At 36.6% G+C, this 18738-nt stretch overlaps 4 protein-coding genes across 4 annotated transcripts; 1 reads left to right on the top strand and 3 right to left on the bottom strand.

Annotated features, from left to right (window-relative positions):
* The first annotated feature begins 463 nt into the window (after positions 1–463).
* On the top strand, positions 464–1714 carry LOC118438268 (lipase member H-like). The gene is made up of 4 exons (XM_035858199.1): positions 464–834; positions 962–1102; positions 1169–1382; positions 1458–1714. The coding sequence occupies exons 1-4, from the start codon at positions 804–806 to the stop codon at positions 1501–1503; spliced, it is 432 nt and encodes a 143-aa protein (XP_035714092.1). The 5' UTR covers positions 464–803; the 3' UTR covers positions 1504–1714.
* An 814-nt stretch (positions 1715–2528) lies between these two features.
* Positions 2529–4204, bottom strand: LOC110857489 (pickpocket protein 28). Its single transcript, XM_022106078.1, has 7 exons — positions 4080–4204; positions 3766–4002; positions 3227–3461; positions 3026–3160; positions 2822–2966; positions 2681–2740; positions 2529–2617 (listed from the first exon to the last, which is right to left on the bottom strand). Exons 1-7 carry the CDS (start codon positions 4202–4204, stop codon positions 2529–2531), a joined length of 1026 nt encoding a protein of 341 aa, XP_021961770.1.
* A 5736-nt stretch (positions 4205–9940) lies between these two features.
* On the bottom strand, positions 9941–13884 carry LOC118438154 (lipase member H-like). The gene is made up of 5 exons (XM_035857969.1): positions 11814–13884; positions 11614–11749; positions 11268–11408; positions 10989–11199; positions 9941–10897 (listed from the first exon to the last, which is right to left on the bottom strand). The coding sequence occupies exons 2-5, from the start codon at positions 11642–11644 to the stop codon at positions 10855–10857; spliced, it is 426 nt and encodes a 141-aa protein (XP_035713862.1). The 5' UTR covers positions 11645–11749; positions 11814–13884; the 3' UTR covers positions 9941–10854.
* Positions 13885–14649: 765 nt separating this feature from the next.
* On the bottom strand, positions 14650–17005 carry LOC110857568 (A disintegrin and metalloproteinase with thrombospondin motifs adt-2). Its single transcript, XM_022106157.2, has 7 exons — positions 16854–17005; positions 16557–16660; positions 16417–16483; positions 16122–16351; positions 15757–16052; positions 15517–15651; positions 14650–15453 (listed from the first exon to the last, which is right to left on the bottom strand). The coding sequence occupies exons 1-7, from the start codon at positions 16918–16920 to the stop codon at positions 14730–14732; spliced, it is 1623 nt and encodes a 540-aa protein (XP_021961849.1). The 5' UTR covers positions 16921–17005; the 3' UTR covers positions 14650–14729.
* Positions 17006–18738: the final 1733 nt, after the last annotated feature.

Raw genomic sequence — 18738 nt, 5'->3', positions numbered from 1 at the left:
CGGATCCAATCCAGACGACATTAAATTCTATTTAGTGAAGAGTACAAGGTGAGCAATCAAATTCATGTGGATACATATTTTACATTTTTAAATACTGTACGTACACATACGATGACAACTTTTTTAACCTATATTAGCGACTCCGTATTAATTTCATAAACTAATAGTCCAAAATTTGAAGTTCGATGTAACATATTTTATTGAAATTTACAACCAAAAAATTTGCAGTTTTAAGCAAGAAATCAAATACGAAAATCAAGAATCCCTACGCAGCAGTTTTTTAAAGCCTGGAGGATTAACGATCTTTCTCATTCATGGATATCTTGCTGGGAAGGACTTAATCTTTTCAGAGAGTAATAAAATATACCTAAAATTTTCAAGCTGCATAATTCCCAATTTAATTAAAATTTCTAGAGTTGATTAATCCCATTACTACTGACTCAGAATTACTTTACCAAAAATTTGATTCCCGCTTTCGTATCCCTACCATACTAATAGTATGGAAAGGATACCAGCGCGGGATGGAAAAGAAAAACTGAGTTGATATTACTGAGTCATCAGTTGTTGACAACTTAATTATCATCGACTGGAGTTGGCTCGCAGGAAGGTTCGTATTCCCCCTCGACTTCCCTATCGAGTACGTGCTAGCGATCAAGAACGTTAGCAAGGCGGCAAAGCGGATATCCAACTTTATTGCGTGGCTTATCTACAATAATTACTTAAATTTGGATCGGATCCACCTGATCGGAGGTTCACTTGGAGCACATCTTGCGGGTCGGGTAGGAACTGAAATTCAAGAAATTATGGGGGGCAGAAAGTTACCACGAATTACGGGTGAGTTCAATTACGAATGCTTTTATGAAATACACACCACGTTTACTTTTTGTGCACGAGAAATTTGTCCATCTGTAAATATCTATCTTCACAAATAAGTAATTTCTCATTATATTTTCCCATTCAGGATTGGATCCCGCCGGCCCTTTATTTAATACACATTCAGAGCTGAAAATTGACAAAAGTGACGCCAACTTTGTGGACATTTATCACTCAAATGCCGGCTTGGAAGGTGATACCACGTTGGATGGACATGTGGATTTTATGCGTAGGTTAAAAAATGAATTAGCGGTCAGGATTCAGCATTCATGTATACAAATTTCATTTTAAATAGTAAATGGCGGACGTCAGCAGCCTGGTTGCAACATCGTAACAGACTTGGTTTTAGATTGCAGTCATATTTTGAGTCTATTTTTCTTTCCCGCTACTTTTCAAAAAGCATACATCGGATGTCAATGTTCGAGTCGTGAGTTGGATCCGATCAATTTTCAGACGTGTTTGGCACACTGCCCGAATCCAGTTTTTGCAGGAGTATACGCATCACACACGTATGTATGCAATATATGTATGAATACCGTTTTAGTCTAAATTGGGTGTCAGAATGTCTAAATTATGTTTACCAGGACACGCGGCGAGTACCAAGTGAACTTTCCGCAACTATTGAGTTAAATAGGATGAGAAAATCTTAAGTGTGGTTTACAAATTTAATTACGAACGTTTTATGTAAATAAGTTAGACGACCCTTTGAAACGATTTTCGCTGGTGGTTACATTCTCTTAATTAATAAACCCTGCTAACTTATTGCAGGTAACTTTTCTTCAGCCTACTTCGGAAATACGCACTCCTTTTCGAGGAAAAAATATTTTTTTAACGAGGGGAAATAACCTTCACTACACAAGAAAGTCGATGACTGGAAAAAATGATATTTCCTTTCTTCCTATGCCGAATTATGAGACGACGGATAAATCTTTTGCTCCGTCGTAACTCCTTAAAAATTAGAATTGAAATATCCTCTTCTGCTCCGCCATAACTCCGAGTTTATGCAAACGATGTTTCCATTGTTCCGCAGCAACGTATTTTAGGACGGATCTAGATATCCTTCATTCTGCTGAAAAATGTTTAGGAAGTCAAAGTAGAATAAGTGGTTAATTAACATAGATGTTTGAACTGGCTTTTGGATCTGGCATTAGCTCTGGGCTTAAATTATGTTGTCATGAAATAAATTTGCGCTTAATTTATAAAATAGTGCCTGGTAGACATATTCAAAGACAAAACATACGTGGATTTGTATACATTAATGGGGCTATTCATTACGAGTTTGCATGTTGGCATCGCAGCATAATTTTGAGAAAATAGTTTTGCGAAATAAGTATGTATATAGATACCAGCTTTGTAATTGTGCAAGTTAGCAATCTAATCTTCAAGCAAAAATGGCGTTTCGAATTTTACTTTTGTGCTAGCGTAGCGAAATTAGTGTATCTGGCACTCCTTCGTGTCGGATGTACAGAGTCCACTACGAAGTAGACGTTGACAACTGATATGGTAACATTTTGCATGTCGCTAAGCGAACATATAATTTTAAGAACCATTGGAGAGATAATATCACCAAATTCCCCCATTTTTATATCCGCTGCTTACCCCGAGTCCTCGAACAATTTCTTGTATGTTCTCATATGAGCCTCTGTCATTGGACTTCATGTCACCGATGTTCGATATTTTGTGTCTTGACAATTTGGACGGCAAAGTGGGCATACTTCATTCAGACCTTCATTGTACATTGCGTCTAAAAATGCAAACGATTTTACTAATTAATATCTTCATATTAAAGACTTGGTCGAAAACTTACTTTCCTTGTCTCGGACACAATCCATTTGGTTGGGAGAACATAAGATTCGTCCTGGTAAGCCTAGTTGTAAAATTCAAGTAAGTATTCAAACAGCTTTACAAGTATATTCAATTTCTTAAAAATCTATAATAAAAATATTACCAGGAGCTGTCACACGGCCACATTTGCATTGTTCATAAACTGCTTTGGCGAAACACTCCTCCAAACAATTTTGTCTGGAATATTTCTTGTAGAAAGTTAATCGTGCTGGACCCTCATCATCACTGAAGTAACAGCCACGTCGCCCCTTTTTAAATTACACGAGTTTGATTATCTGTTATTTTGCCTGATTTTAAATTCACTTACGATATCAATTTCTTTGGCATCCGTCTCAGCAAGAAGAACTTCAGGGTACAGCGAAATATAAATGTCTTTCCCATATGGCAAAGACGTTCCAAATTTTTGGATTTGAGACTCATCTCTAGGGTGATTTATCGCCAGCTATATTACAACATAATTTGTCTTTTGCTACTTGAATTAAATTGAAATAATTTCCAGTTTAAGCACCGTAAATCCAGTCCCATCAGTATGAACGCAGGCTTTATCTTTTAACTCTTCTTTTATGACGAACTTCAGCCCAGATGATTTTCCTGGCGCTGCTTGCCTCCAGGGTATCGCAGGTTTCCCCTTCCCAGATTTCTTCTTCTTGATGTTAGCAATACTTTCGTCGAAATCTACTTTCATCCAATTGGAAATTTCCTCCTTGGTGTGTCCTCCCAACTCAGATTGAATGGTCGTATTTCTGACAAGAAATATACATATGTCCAATGAAATTAGGATCCATTCGCCAGAAAATCATGATTTAAACAACTACCGTCTTGTTGCTTCTTCAGGAATTCCATTGAATACGCAGGTGCTTCCCCATTCTGAGAAGTGCTCTTTGAACAAAATACCGCAATCGAAGCTTTCCCCATTTAAAAGACATCCTTTAATAATCTCTCAACAATTTGTCATTCCCTAAAATTGTTTGATTAATTAATATTACTAGTAACGTGATCTCGAAGCAATTTATTAAAACCTTTTTTATGAAAGGGATAATTAATTGCTTGATTGCTGGATCTGTTACGTTGTCAAGAAGCCCTCCAGTTCCGTTCTTATCGACCCAATAATTGAACCAGGTGTTGCCATTGTCCTCATCTTCAACTCCGTTTTTATCTGCGTAAGTTGTGCTATACGAGCAAGCTTGATCAATGACTTTTAGCACCCCATCAACGTCGTTTTTGTTCCAGCGTAGTCCATCTGGACTTTCGATTTCGACTCCTTTTTTGACTTTGAAGTAGTAACTACAAATACATTCATACAATTCCAAAAATAAAAAAATGTTCATTTGCAAATGCGTGCTTCATACTTTCATTCTTACTCAATTGCTGATTCCATTGCGGACGCCTTAAAACCCCCGTTTGGGCAAATACCAATTTGGGGGAATCTAGCATCCCCAATATTTATTTCTTCCGTTTCGAATGTAACGACCAGTGGATGACCCATTGTTCTCCGGATGCCTTCTCTGATGATGTAGTACACAATGAAAATACACAATGCACATACGAGCAGCCAGAATCCCCTGAAACAATAAAAACTGGCGTCAATAAATTATGCGTCACAAGGCTAGCGTTAAGACTTCGACTTCAGTCTCTTAAAGCGTAGGAAGTCGAAAATAGAAAACAGGAATACCTGCAAACTACTATACATAAAGAAGTACTGATTTGAAGGCACGAAGGTATGTTAGAGTTCGATTTGTTTGTACTTAATTTTTTCTCTCAATATTTAAATTTTCATGCACAACAAATATCGCTTTCAGATCATGAAAACTTCTGTAATTGTCCCCTTAGTTCTGGCTATCATTTTACAACTCATCCCGGGAAACATATCATCAGCCGAAATAGATTTGAAGGCATTCGTCAAACGTTATGACAATGTTCTCCACCGTAACGGAGAGGTTGAGACTGGATGCATGTGCCCCTCTGAAGTAGATACAAAAGGGATCTATCAATACTTCTGCGGCAATGAACTTAAACCGTACAACAGCACGGGCAAATGCGTCCCACAAGGTATTTTCCGATGCATCAATGGTCGAAAAGTCGCTATTCAGGAGGTGGATTGCGGTAAATCTGCCAAAACATGTGTACCGTCGCCCCTTAACGATGGACAATATTGCGAGGATTGCATTTTGTATCATCACAAGCAATGTAAAAAATAATCACTTACATAATTTGTAGATTTTCGTTTGTAAAAAATGTTTTAAATCAAAATATATAGTAGAGGTTTTCTTCAAATCTTATGCATATAAAGTTACAGACGAATTTATTGTATTTAACATATACCTTTATGTTCATATATGGGTGCGTCATAACTGACTTGCTGATCATATTCCATTGGTGATTCAATTCCCATTTAAATTGCAGTGTTAACATTTAACACACTAATATTTTTAACACGCTTATTTACGTTTCATTGCCTAAGAAAAAAAATGAAATTTCCAGAATACCTTAACAAGACATGGATCCCAGCTTGTGCGCTTTGCCGTAAGCCAGGAATTTTTTGAAAAACTCGTACGCACGGCGACTCCTGTGATGGCTCATATTGCATAAAATTTCGCCACCGAATTTTCAGGTTATTCTGCTTTCGTTTTAATTTATTAAGCATAAGACGATAAATCCTACGCCGGATAGAAAGGCCCACCACGTCAGACCCATCGTCCGCTGGGCCGGCCTGCATTTCTATGTCCCTCTCGATTTCCATGACCGGAACTAAAACAATCTTATTTGTAATATATGGACCTCAATGAAATAGATAATTAACTAGTTTCCAAATCTACTACATAAATCGACTTGAAACGTACCGACGAAATTTTCCCACTTTCACTTTTGACGTTACATTTTTGTGCCCATTTAGTGGAGAAAATTTAAATTTACATATAATTTTAAACGAGCGGATGGAACTCTTCTAAATGATTGTTAATCGGACAGGAGAAAGTTGGTATGAGTAGCTAGGTGTGGTCAAGCTGACTCATTGGTCACACGACTACGAAGAAACATACGTATGATAAGAACAAGAGAATTTTAGAAGAATGTATTTTTATTATGCTTTTATTGGGTTTGATTGACAGATATATGCAAGCAACGGTTTCACCGAAGAGTAGGCTTAATTACAGGTAAGCTTTGGAGAAATTTCTTTGTACTCTTCCAAATCTTTTGTTCTGGCAAACCCTTATGTTTTGCAAGTTTTATAATTTTACACGACACAACAAAAACTTACTTCATTTTATTAAGTATGACGACAAATGTCATGTTCTCTTTTTTCACGATGTATATCTTATTTTATTTATTTGTAATCCGCGATTATTTAAAGAGAATTTATAATCTTACACAAAAAACTAAAATAATAGTACTACTTTTACGTAGAAGCATTGCATTGATAGATACTGAATAAATGGATATAAAATGTATGCATGCAAATGTGTTAAACTAATCAGGCACCCGATTTTCACCAAAAGTACGGACGGAACAAAAAAAGCTTTGGGTGACAGAACACAACTATGGCGTCGGAAGAGCCAATGATTGGTTCATCTTGTCCGTCCATCCATTGTCCAAACATTACTGAAGATATCATGCAGGTCATATCCGCCGTGAAGATTTTTCATCATTTTCACATAATGACATACTTCGTTGTACAAACGTTTCATCAAGAATTTTTATTTCTACATGAATATTGGAATATGGCATGACACTAAGAATTTCGCAACATATGTCTCGAAGTTCAGGATTTGAGGAGAATAATTAATAATCCTCAACTTATTTCAAAATAAACCGTAGTAACGTTAGAAGTAGCTCACCCTGTAATAATGATTTGGGTATAACTTGCCAGAAAGGTGCAGAAAAATTCAACAGAATAGATAAATAATTTTTATGTAATTATGCACCAATGGTGCAGAAAAATCCAATAAAGTAGATCAATAATTTTTATGCAATATTGCACCAATGGTGCAGATAAATTAAGCAAAATAGATCAATAATTTTTATGCATCGAGGAAAGTCCAAAAATTGTGCATCACTAGTGCAGAATTACCTACCAACGATCAACCATAATTTTGAAAAATCTATGTCAAAATTGTCTAATAAAATCCGCCGAGCAGAATACACTATTGGTGCGTTATGCATCACAGCCCCCAATTCTTTCCCACCATTTGCGAATCGGATTGTTCGATACCAATGGTGCGCCCAACTTATCCAATAATGGTCAAGGGGCTGTTTAATTCGCATCAATTGATGCAAAAAAATCGTTAACAGACAGACGGACGGACGGACGGACGGACAAGAGGAATTCAATAGCTCTCATGCTACGCAGGGTGAGCTAATAAAGGCCTAAATACACAACCATGCAAGTATGTATGGGAAACAAATTGCACAAAGGCACAGATTTTGTTTTGGATTTTTTTATTTATTCTGGTAGTATTCTAATCTATGATCTCTCATTTATACAAAAATAGTTGCATATGTAGAAGAGAAGGATTGCATAAATTTGGATGGCTGGATATGTTATTTTGTAACTTTGCTAGGGTCCCAATCTACCATGCATACTTTACACATGAAATGTTGGATCCTGAAATAAAATGGGCAATATGAATAAGGACAAACATACATATTTACATATGTATATACATACATTTATATATGCATATTACATATTTATACAACAATTTTTGAATACATTTATCAATGGTAGTAGTCGGTTTTGCTTACTTTTCTTCAGAACTCAAGTTCTGTAGAAAAAATCTTCAAAGTCTAAAGCTTCATATTCTGTTTGTTCTCTTTGTTTCTGTCATTTGCATGAAGAATTCATGCAGAAGAACAAAGAGCAAGTTAATGCATAGGTTTAATGGAATGAAGGTGAAGTGCATATGTATATCGATTTTACATTGATCAGAGTGGGAGTTCGTGCGCAAAGAATGTGGCCAACTGTGAAAAGTTTGTCCGCAACTAATATATTCCGCGCAGGTTACAATTATCAGGGATGGGCAATCCCAGGATTACTTTAATCAGATTAAGTAATCAGATTACATTGAATGTAATCCGTAATCCAGTAATCCACGCAAAATTCACATTTTAAAGTAATCCGTAGTCCGTAATCCCAACTAGGTCTGGAAATTATATGTAATCCGTAATCCCCAATTTACGAGATTGGAAAACGTAATCAGATTACGGATTACCTTGTTGGATTACTTTGCTCCTGTGAACGGCATGACATCTCCATCTTGCAACTTCTCTAGAGTCTAAGTCACTTGCTGAACTTGAGTGCTTAAACTATCTTCTGGATTCTTCAGCAGAGGTGCAAAGTTTAGAGAATTTTGAAACAATTAAGAGGGGTTTATTTACTACAACACATTTTTTTCTGCCCTAAGAAACCAATTGTCGGATGAATTATTAGCTCACCCTGCGTAGCACGAGAGCTATTGAATTCCTCTTGTCCGTCCGTCCGTCTGTCTGTGTGTTCACGAGTTTTTTGCATCAATTGATGCTAATTAATAATCCCCTTGACCATTATAGAATAAATTAGGCGCACCATTGGTATCGAACAATCCGTGGCGCAAATGGTGCGAATTAATTGTGCAAATGGATCGAGAAAGGACTACAATTTTGGAATAGGTAGCACCGTTCGTATTGAACAGTTGGTTATCCAAGCTGATGCGAAACAATTGGATGAGCATCAATTGATACTCACTAGAATGGATCAGGTCCATTTTTTCATAAATTAATAGCACCGTTGGTATCTAACAATCGGTAACACAAAATGATGCGAAACAATTGGGTTAATTGATGCAAAACGCACCAATGGTACAGAATAGCCGGGAGAATTTATTATATAATTTTGACACAAATTTTTTGAAATTTTATTTGACCCACCACGGTTAATCTCCAACAGTGGTGCAAAATACTTTGTCATCTTCCTCGTTTTTCTGCACCATTGATGCATAATTGCATAATAATTATTGATCTATTTTATGCCTCGTTTTTCTGCACCACTGGTGCATAACTGCTTAAAAATTATTGATCTATTTTATGCTTCGTTTTTATGCACCACTGGTGCATAATTGCTTAAAAATTATTGATCTATTTTGTTGAACTACTATAATTTTGCAGCCAAGGTGCAAAGGTGCCAGGTATATTACAGGGTGAGCTACTTCTAACGTTACTACGGTTTATTCAAAACTCTTGTTTTTTGAACTAATCATCATCATGAAGTATAAGTGTGACGCTATTCAGAATAAACCGTTGCAAATTAAATGTAGCAAAGGAGTAGAGTGAAACGGTCACGCGGTCATGGCATGCCAAAACCATGTCTAGATTTTATTTTTGAAATCCCCGCCCAAAACTATATCTAAAACTATCAAGAAAAAAATTCGACATTTTCGACCTTGGCGTCGTCGACACGGTCATGCAGTCATGCCACATCAAAACAATCCTCGCCCGAAACTACGTCTAAACCGACGTTTCACCACTGGCGTCATCACCGTGGCGCCGTGACCTTATGACCTACATTTCCCATTTTCGAAGTCATCCGTACCTCTAGAATTAGAAACCCGTTGGCGAAAACCGCATGTTGAAATTCGAAACCGTACTAAAGTTATCGTGGATACAGACCAACGGACAACACTTTTGCGTAAATGGATTTTGCTTCTCTTCACCCCTTAATACATAAATATAGATTTTTGTAATCCAGATAATAATCCGTAATCTGATTACTGTAATCCGTAATCCACATCGTTAATTTATCCCAGTAATCCAACAAGTAATCCACATTACTTCAGGAACGAAGTAATCCCAATCCAGTAATCCCATGGTAATTTTTAAATTAATTAATCTGTAATCCGTAATCCATCGAAAGTGTTGGGATTGCCCATCCCTGACAATTATTAGCGTGGAAGGACAGACTGCCCTGACGTTTGCCCCCTCAAATTGATCACATGCTTTATGCACCGTCTCAAAAGTTATCCATAAGAAATACAATGGGGGCACAAAACACGAATAGCTTTTAGAAAAAAAGATTCATCTTCAGAGAGGTAATTTTTTTAACGTTGAAGGACCTGGGGGTGGGGTCTTAAAAAATTTGAGAATTTATAAATATGCAATTTTTGTCACAGCATGCAAGTTAGATGTGTGAAATAAATAAATGCATTATTAGTAGCTATTTTTAATAAACTAGATACTTACAAATCATGTGGCAATTTTTGATAGGTAAAAAATTATAAATATCAAAATTATTCAGTTGGATATACATACATCTTAAAACATTTATGCGCAATATATAGATAGATAATATATAAACATGATGTTGATAGATATTTTCAAAAAATAAGAATCTTAACTTATTTTTTAGCCATATTTATGTAACTACCTATAGTTACCGCATCATAGTGCAAAAAAATTATCCAAGCGTGGCTAAAATACAAATTCCGGACTTCACCTCCACTTCGGATCGACCATTCTCCTTGGTGGACTCGAATCCCAGGATTATGAAATATGGTGAAAGTTAGGGACAAAGGTGTGTTATATATATGTCTTATATACATAAGTGTGGAAGCGTTAAAGAAAATTTTGACCACGAAATGAAACAATTTGTCCACGGATTCAGTGCGCACTTTGATCGAAGATTGGAGGCTACTTCTTCAGCATTGCATTAATGTAGGGGAGGAAATTTCGAAAACTTATTTTCGAAATTTTATATAAAAATTATTTTCTAATTAGAAATTAATTGGCTTTCAATTAAAATTAACAAGAAATCTGTAAAAAAAAAATTAGGGCTACAGCGCTTCATTTCACTACCAGTTTGCCTAGGCCACCTAATACGGTCTCAAAAGTTGCAAAAGTTGGTTAAAAAACAAAGCAACCCTTCGACTGTTTGATATGATTATGCCTAAGGTTTTCATGTTCTAATGCCTGATTGACCAAAAAATGCATATATGTAGGTATTTATACAAGGGTCAAAATTGTGTTGTATTCATTTAAATATTGCAGCATAAAGCAATTCATGATTCATTCAGTCATCTTCACCCAAATAAAGTAAAATTCATCTATTCTGTTTACGACCATTATAAACAAACGCATACGTACAACGTACAATATGCTGCACATCGTCGGTTAATTATTTATAGGGAAGTCCACTTGGTACTCGCCACGTGTCCTAAATTCGTGTATTAAATACACACAATTAGTACATTATGCTAAAGAACATACTCAATTTCAACAAACATTATCATATCTTGTTCACATACGTGTGAGGTGTGTATATTCCTGCAAAAACCGGATTCGGACACTGTGCCAGACACAACTGAAAATTGGTCGGGTCCAACTCACGACTAGAGCATTGACATCCGATGTATGCCTTTTGAAAAGTAGCGGGAAAGAAAAATAGACCCAAAGTATGACTACAAGCCAACACGTCCGTTATGATGTTACAACCAGGTTGTTCATGTCCGCCATTTACTGAAATAAATAAATAAATATGTGATAAATAAATTATTTCCTGAAAAATAATAATTTTTTTAGCTAACACATAAAGTCGACATGCCCATTCAACGTGGTATCACCGGCGAGGCCGGCGTTTGAGTGATAAATATCGACAAAGTATGCATCACTCTTGTCAATGTTCCATTCTGGGTTGAAATCAAATAGAGGTCCAGCCGGATCGAGTCCTGAACATGGAAAGGAATTATTTGTAAAGTAGATACTTAATTTGCATAGAAACAAGCCAAATTTGTAGTTTTAATTGCACAGTGGAAATTAGAGATGAGTGGGTCAAACATTATGATGACCCTGCTAATTTCTGAACGCAAATTTTAGGAAACAATCTCGCAAAAATGTGCATACATACTTATTTCAGCAAAATTTATACATTACCTGTAATTCGTGGTAACTTTCTGCCCCCCATAATTTCTTGAATTTCGGTTCCTATCCGACCGGATAGATGCGCTCCGAGTGAATGTAACTGTTACGTAACGATAATTCATCCGAGTAATTAATTTCTTCTTTATAACTGCAAAAATGAGATTTTGTTAGACTTGCAAACATAATTTTATTGCTTTTATTGCTTAATTTACCTTGTACTTTTTACTAAATAGAATTTTATGTCGTTTGGGTTGAAACTGATTGCAAAAGGAAGCAGTAAATTCGCACAGAATGGAAGACTTGCAATAAGACTGAAAATTACTTGAATCTTCATGATTATGATTGAGACAAATGATTGAAGTGGTGTCATTAATTTTATGGCACACTTTTGTATGTCGTTTTGCATCAGTATTTTACTGATATAAAAACTTGAGTCTAAACCTGTTATCAAAATTTTTAAGTATTTATGTAGAACAGATACAGTTACATGCTTAATATTTCTAACTACTTCGAATACAATGTCATGCTTCAATATATGATCATCATTTTTAAAGTAGAATTTCGACCGGTTTAGTATGCATTTTTTATAAATATGTGTTCAAGTGAATGTGTTTCATTTTTGGTATCTGTCATTCAAGCGTCAATAAATATGAGTTAAGTACTTATTTAGTTTCAAACTGGTTTTAAATCCAGATTTGTTGATTGATTTTTTGTCCTTTTCGCTCATTCAGGATTTCGTTTATTTTACCCTAATTAGTTTTTAATACATATTCAACGATTAATCTTTAGTAAGGTACTCCTAACAATAAATTAATCGTATACGTGGACAAAATATCATAATACGTAATCTTAATCCCTTTACTAAAATCAAACAATCTCAAATCATTTATTCTACCACTTAACTCAACCAATTTCACCGACCTTACCATTCTTTTCATTAGCTTCCTCTCCTTCACCGATGGGAACGAGCTTATCCACGTGGCCCACTTTCTTATCAAAGCATCCGACCCCTCATGCACCTCAATTGTGACGACGAGGACCATATTTGCCACGGCGGTTTGGATCAATACTCCGCTCGGAAACATCATATAAATCCAGAGCGGAAAACTATTGTACAATCTTATCGCCGTGAACCAAAAACCGACAATAATACATAATCCGGCAAATAAAAAACTCGCCGCCACAAATGACACCATTGGTTTCATGTATTCGAAAATTATGAAAATGCGTCTATACTGTAAAATTAGGTGGTACAGATTGCCCCGATTTTTCTTAGCGAGCAGAATTATGAACATTTTAGTCAGCATTTTGCACATCACGAGCCCTGCGGTCGTGCCAAGGATTGCAAGTCTGAATCCTTCCAGCCATATTGTACTGGTCACGTATGATGCGATCAGTTTACTAAATATGTGCGTATTGCGAGAAAAATTTGCAGTGTCGATAATGTAAAAGAGGGGGGATATCTGTAAGTATAGATCGGCAAGAATTAAGGGTGGAAGGTATAGAGGGGTCAGGACGATTAGAGGTGACGCCATCTTGTAGTAAAGATCGGCTTCCTCCAATGCGAGAGATTTGTGGGCACCTATTTAGTCATAAGTTGTAAACTCTTAGAAATCCAGTATTAAAATAGTACCAAGCGGTATTCATGTACATATGACTCTGGTGGTATTGATAAGTGATACGGTGTAGTGACTACTCCGTATTAAAGCTTTACCATATTGGTAGACCGGTACCGGACCGGTACAATTTTAATACCAACCGGTGGCAACTTTAATACCGAGAAATCAATGCCTGCGTGACTAAACCAAATTTCTAACAGTGCATACAAGATTTAAAGAATTCAAATTTTTGGCGCGTGTTACGAACCAGCAGTTCCGTGCAGTTTTGTTAATTCTGTGTAGAGTGAATTAATTCCCGCCGTGTACTGCGCACCATATAGTACAACTGCAATAACTGTTGCCAATGGTAGCAGAAACAGGGACGAGATTGTGATGTGCATGATCAGCAAGGACGTCTGTGGGGCAGGGGTTGATCCGAAGATTTCGGACAGAAACAGGATCAAGGTGCCTGTCATGGTGAGAAATAAGAGAAATAAGTGAAAATACCAGAATAAAGTAGTTTTTGATTTTGAATGGAATATGAACATGGATTTTTTGATGTCCCACTCAATCGGGGGGTGGGTCACGTGTTGCATGCATTTTGCATATGTTGTGAACACGTGTTCAATTTGATTATTTTTCTGCATTTTGATTATGTAAGAAATGTAGAAGAAATATTGTGTGTACTGTCAACTCAAACATTTTTGAAGAATAGGACGTCCGATTCTAATGGAAGAATGCCCGGATTTTTATTTTGGGCTCGATCAATACGAACGAATCGTCTCTTGAATTTTTAATTCGATGTTTTTATTCTTATTGACAATCAGTTTAATTAGTTTTGTCGTCGAGATTGGTTATAAAAAGAGAAAGAGGTAATCAAATATTTAGTAGGGAATATCGTTAATTTTGGTATATCTATGTATGTACATGTTGGACTGCCTTTATGGATATATATGATATGTATGTATGTACATATGTATTTATGTATGTACATATTGACTGGTTGATTGGGATTTTTTATGTAGGTATTCGTTTTTCAAGGTCTCTCGGACTCATATGGAATCAATAAATTAAGCAGACTGGATGGTACAGAGCGAGTATATGTAAATATGTACATATTATGCAAGGACAAGGAACTGCAACATGGTGCTGAAAATTTTTGGAGACTAGTAACTCCTAAATATTTGTGGCTTTTATGTACGATTTATGTGGAAGAACTTTTTATACGCTTTGATAGCAATGGGCTGGACAGGACAGATGGGTATTTGTGCCTGCACACAATTATCTACATCGAGATTAAAATAGCAAATTCGTGCTTAATAAAGTTCCATCCATCAGGCAGAAATTCGTTCAGGTTTAATTGACATTGTTGCATTTGGAAACAATATGCTGGTGCCAAAATATATACATATGTTCATATGCATGTTGCCTGAAGACATTTCATTAAAAATTAATGCTGTAATTACTATACTTTATTAACAATTTCAGTTTCAAAAGCTTTTAGTATCATTCTACACTTCGTTCCAACCTTTACCACGTCAACCTCCAAATCATTCTCGTATTTCCCGAATTACAAGGAAACACTTGAATTATGGAACCCACACCACCCGCCGGAATTGCACATAGCCCAGTAACTTTATGCACGAGAAGGAAATTATCTCCTCCCACACTTCTAAATTCCCACCCATGCCACGGGTTATCATTACTGCATCGATCCGTCCATACAGTCCCACCTTCCCCGTTACCCGCATACAAACATCGGTCCCCATTTTCCGTATTTCCCGACTCCGTGAAAGGTGTCGCCAATCTCTTGTCACCCGGACCATCCCGAATTTCTAGAGAATTAAGCGGCGTTATATCCTTCGAAGCGGGGCAATTGGACATCACGGCGGGAACCGTGTGCCCAAAAAGATCCGGTGTCGAGATACAAGTTCCATCACCCTGATTTCGGATAAGTTTTCCATTCAATCGGCACCTTCCTCGGAAGCATCGACCAGAACCTTGGCCACAAATCGAGTTTTCCAAAACGCCCAAGAAATGCGTCCAGATAAGGTTAGGATTTGAGTCGTCACGACGTTTGCACCTCATTTGTTTACAATCGTACGTGTCAGCGTCGTCAATCCAAGCGTTGGGGTTATTGAGACTTTTCTTGCAAAGGTCCGACATAGTGGGGGCCTTGGGGGAGGAGAAGTTAGGATCCATTGGGGTGGTCGAGCCACCATCAATTCTTCTCAGACAAGCGGCAGAGTCGGAACTAGGTGAAAAATAGAGTGGGGTATTATGAGAAAATTTCATGTGAAAAATTGTAATAACTCACTTAACAAAATTGGATATATGCCGGTTACTACAGTCCGAAAAGAAATATCGGTAATTGTCGTTTCCTCCGCTCATAATGAAGCCATAGGGTGGAGGACAATTCGCGTTGGGATCGTCATCGTGTGGTGCTCCAACACTATCAGAAAAAAACATGTAAATACACATATTTACGTCGGTCGTTTCACAGAAAACGGGGTAAAATGAGATTTCTAAAGTAGTACGAAGTTTGAATTTGTCTTACGTATGCGCCATCTCATGCGCCCCTACGGTAATACTGCCCCAGTCACCGCCATCATTAAATACGCACGTCCCCCAGTCAATCCTTCTTCCGTCGTCTACTCCACAGGTGCCACCTCCATAAGCCAGACCACCACCCCATTCCAATCGCGTCGCCGTTATTAGCGGCGCCAAGTCGTGTCGCACCAACCAACTGCGCTGCTCGTATACCCAATTCTTGTAAAGATCTAGAATTCGACCAAATTCTGCCCGACCGTCGGACGCACGCGCGTTCTCGATGAACGGTTGAGCTTGTGGCGACTAGGGTGGAAATTATTATAATTATGATAAAGTAAAAATTAGACCAATTATTTATGCAAATTTACATACCTCCATAATTAGCAGGCCGTTAACACGGAAAGATATATCGAGGCTTGGGAGCGTCTTATAGCGGATATTGACATCCCAAAAGTAGACCGTAAGATAATCCACGATTCGTTGATAGTTGTGGGAAAATAGATCGCCAAATTCTTTGTCGACGACGATCACAATTTCTATAATTGCAGGACCAGTGGCCATGATTGACGAAGTTCCAGACGAGAAGTTACGATCGGCAATCACTAATTGTTATGTACAAATGTAAATTTTATTACTATTTAGCGAGAATTTATAAGTTAATTCTTACGGGAATGTATTTGGTAATTGGGGTAGTCTAATTTTGGTCCGTTGGTTATCGCAGCGTCCCTCAAATTCTGGACGAAAATTATGTCAAAAATTGCAACTTTTTCGGAAGAAACTTAATTTTTTATGCATTATCTGTATTACCCTGTTCGGGTCAGCCTCCTCAGACACCCATTTTCGAATAGTGGGATTTCCACTGTCATCGGCTCCAATTATGTGGACCTGGAAATCTGGGCTCAGCACGGTTTCTGTGGGAATATTTTTAGAAACTTTATGTAAAAGCTGTAATTTTTCATAACAGAGACTTGGAAAAAATCTGTACTTCAATTGTAGAATATAAATATGGTAGACTGCAGATGAAGAGTATTTCTCTAGTACTAATTCTACAGTCCACAATGGAAGTACAGATTTTCCCCCAGGTCTCTAATATTCGCAACTTACCTGGAGAACCGGCCACGCCCTGCCACAGGAGCATTACAACCGCTATGTACGAAACAAAAAAATTCATTCTGTCAGCAGCGTCTTTGCGCTTCAATTATTGGAAGAGAATAATATTAATAAAATTGTCCTGCCGGCTTATATATAACTTGGCTAATCCATAATTAAGGATAAATATGAAAATTACTCATTGTATCATTTAATCCTGCTTGAACGCAAAATTAAATTATTGTGAAATACACAAACGCCATACGGATCCAATTGTTTGCGGTTTCCAGAAATCCATTAATGCAATAAACCGACGATGCGCGCACGCGGCACTTCTCTTTTAGATAGTCAGAATTTATTACATACCTGGTTTAATTTATCGTATTTGCAGAAGACGTGTTTTGCAACTTGTAAAGCTTTCCAGGAAAATAGGGCAATGAAATGTGACGCTTGTTATTATTTAATTATTTAATAAGTCTTCAGTCGCTTATGCATACATACATATTTACTTGTTAAATATTGATCTGTTTTATTGTTTCTGAGAATTCTGGACTACGAAAGATCATATTTACTTCATAGTACCAAAGGTTGATTGTTAACGTGGTGACGAATTTGTCGTTGAATAACCCCGCAACGGTTTGTCGTAGCGGGTCAAAATTTTGAACAGAGGAGCATGTTATCCTCAGATAGTTGTGTGCAAAAATTCAACTCTCTACTTTCAAAAATGCCTCCCCGGCAAATACGGCTAATTATTATTCAAGCTTGATTGGATGTGGTGAAGTAAATATTAATGATTTTGATTTATTATTAATCTACAATAAAAAATACTCTGCGAAGAATGAAGCAACTTTTTTCCGCATACGTATTTTTGCAGTTAACAAAAATTGATTGAGTAGCAACACAAACATATGAACACCCTCTGCACTGTCAGAAATCTGGTATAGTTACGCAAATAATTTTTTAGTATGAAAGTTTGGTATATAATTATACAAAATAGAAATTCGTAAAAATGTGTATCCGATATTGTTAAACTTTAATACCGAGATATTACATGCTACATACACGATATTACTCACTATCAACTATGGTAGAGTGAGTATTTAGAGTGAGTATTATTTTTTTTATTATGAGACTATTTCTGGCCATCAATTCTGAAGAGTATAGCGAACGGGTCAGTAGTAAGTCATTCCGGAAAAAAAATATCCGTAAACCAAACTACATTTTTTGACTTCCTGAGCATTCAGGAAAATCAATCCTAAATTTCTACAGGGCAAACGACTGGTTAGTAAATTTTCTAATCATCTAAAGTTTGCAAGCTTTGATATAAAACTAAAGTTGGACGTGCAATCTATTTATTTATACATAGGTAAATAAATTACTTGATTAGTAAATATTCCCATTAAAAAGCCTGCATAAAAAACATACAAAAAACGATGGGAAAATAAATTCTATAAAATACGGAGATTTATGCATACGGTATCCGAAACGAAGGTTATTAATTTGTTCAAAATGAACTGTACGCTCTTTTCAATGCGTGCATATTTCTGTCTACATTTATAAAATTAATAAAAGATACTTAAGTCATTTAAAACTACTTCGCAAATGACGACGGACCAACGGCGTATAATTACATAATTACTAATTATGCTAATTACTATACAGCAAGGGAAAGGCTAATTATTAATTAGCCTTTCCACTGCTTTTACAATAATTAGCGAAATCACGAGAATTGCATTCAACGGTTTGTAACTACTATATTTAAAGTTTGGGTCAACGTAACTATGCATTTTCAATTTTGTAGCTTTTATGTGTCTATTTATACTACAGCACGGCTTAATATTATATGTACCGTATTTTAACCATCCGTAAGAATAACTACCTTGTTTACTCCCTGGGAGAC

Source organism: Folsomia candida, unplaced genomic scaffold, assembly GCF_002217175.1.
Source record: "Folsomia candida strain VU population unplaced genomic scaffold, ASM221717v1 Fcan01_Sc019, whole genome shotgun sequence".
Classification (NCBI taxonomy): domain Eukaryota; kingdom Metazoa; phylum Arthropoda; class Collembola; order Entomobryomorpha; family Isotomidae; genus Folsomia; species Folsomia candida.
This window is presented reverse-complemented; position numbering and strand designations above follow the sequence as displayed.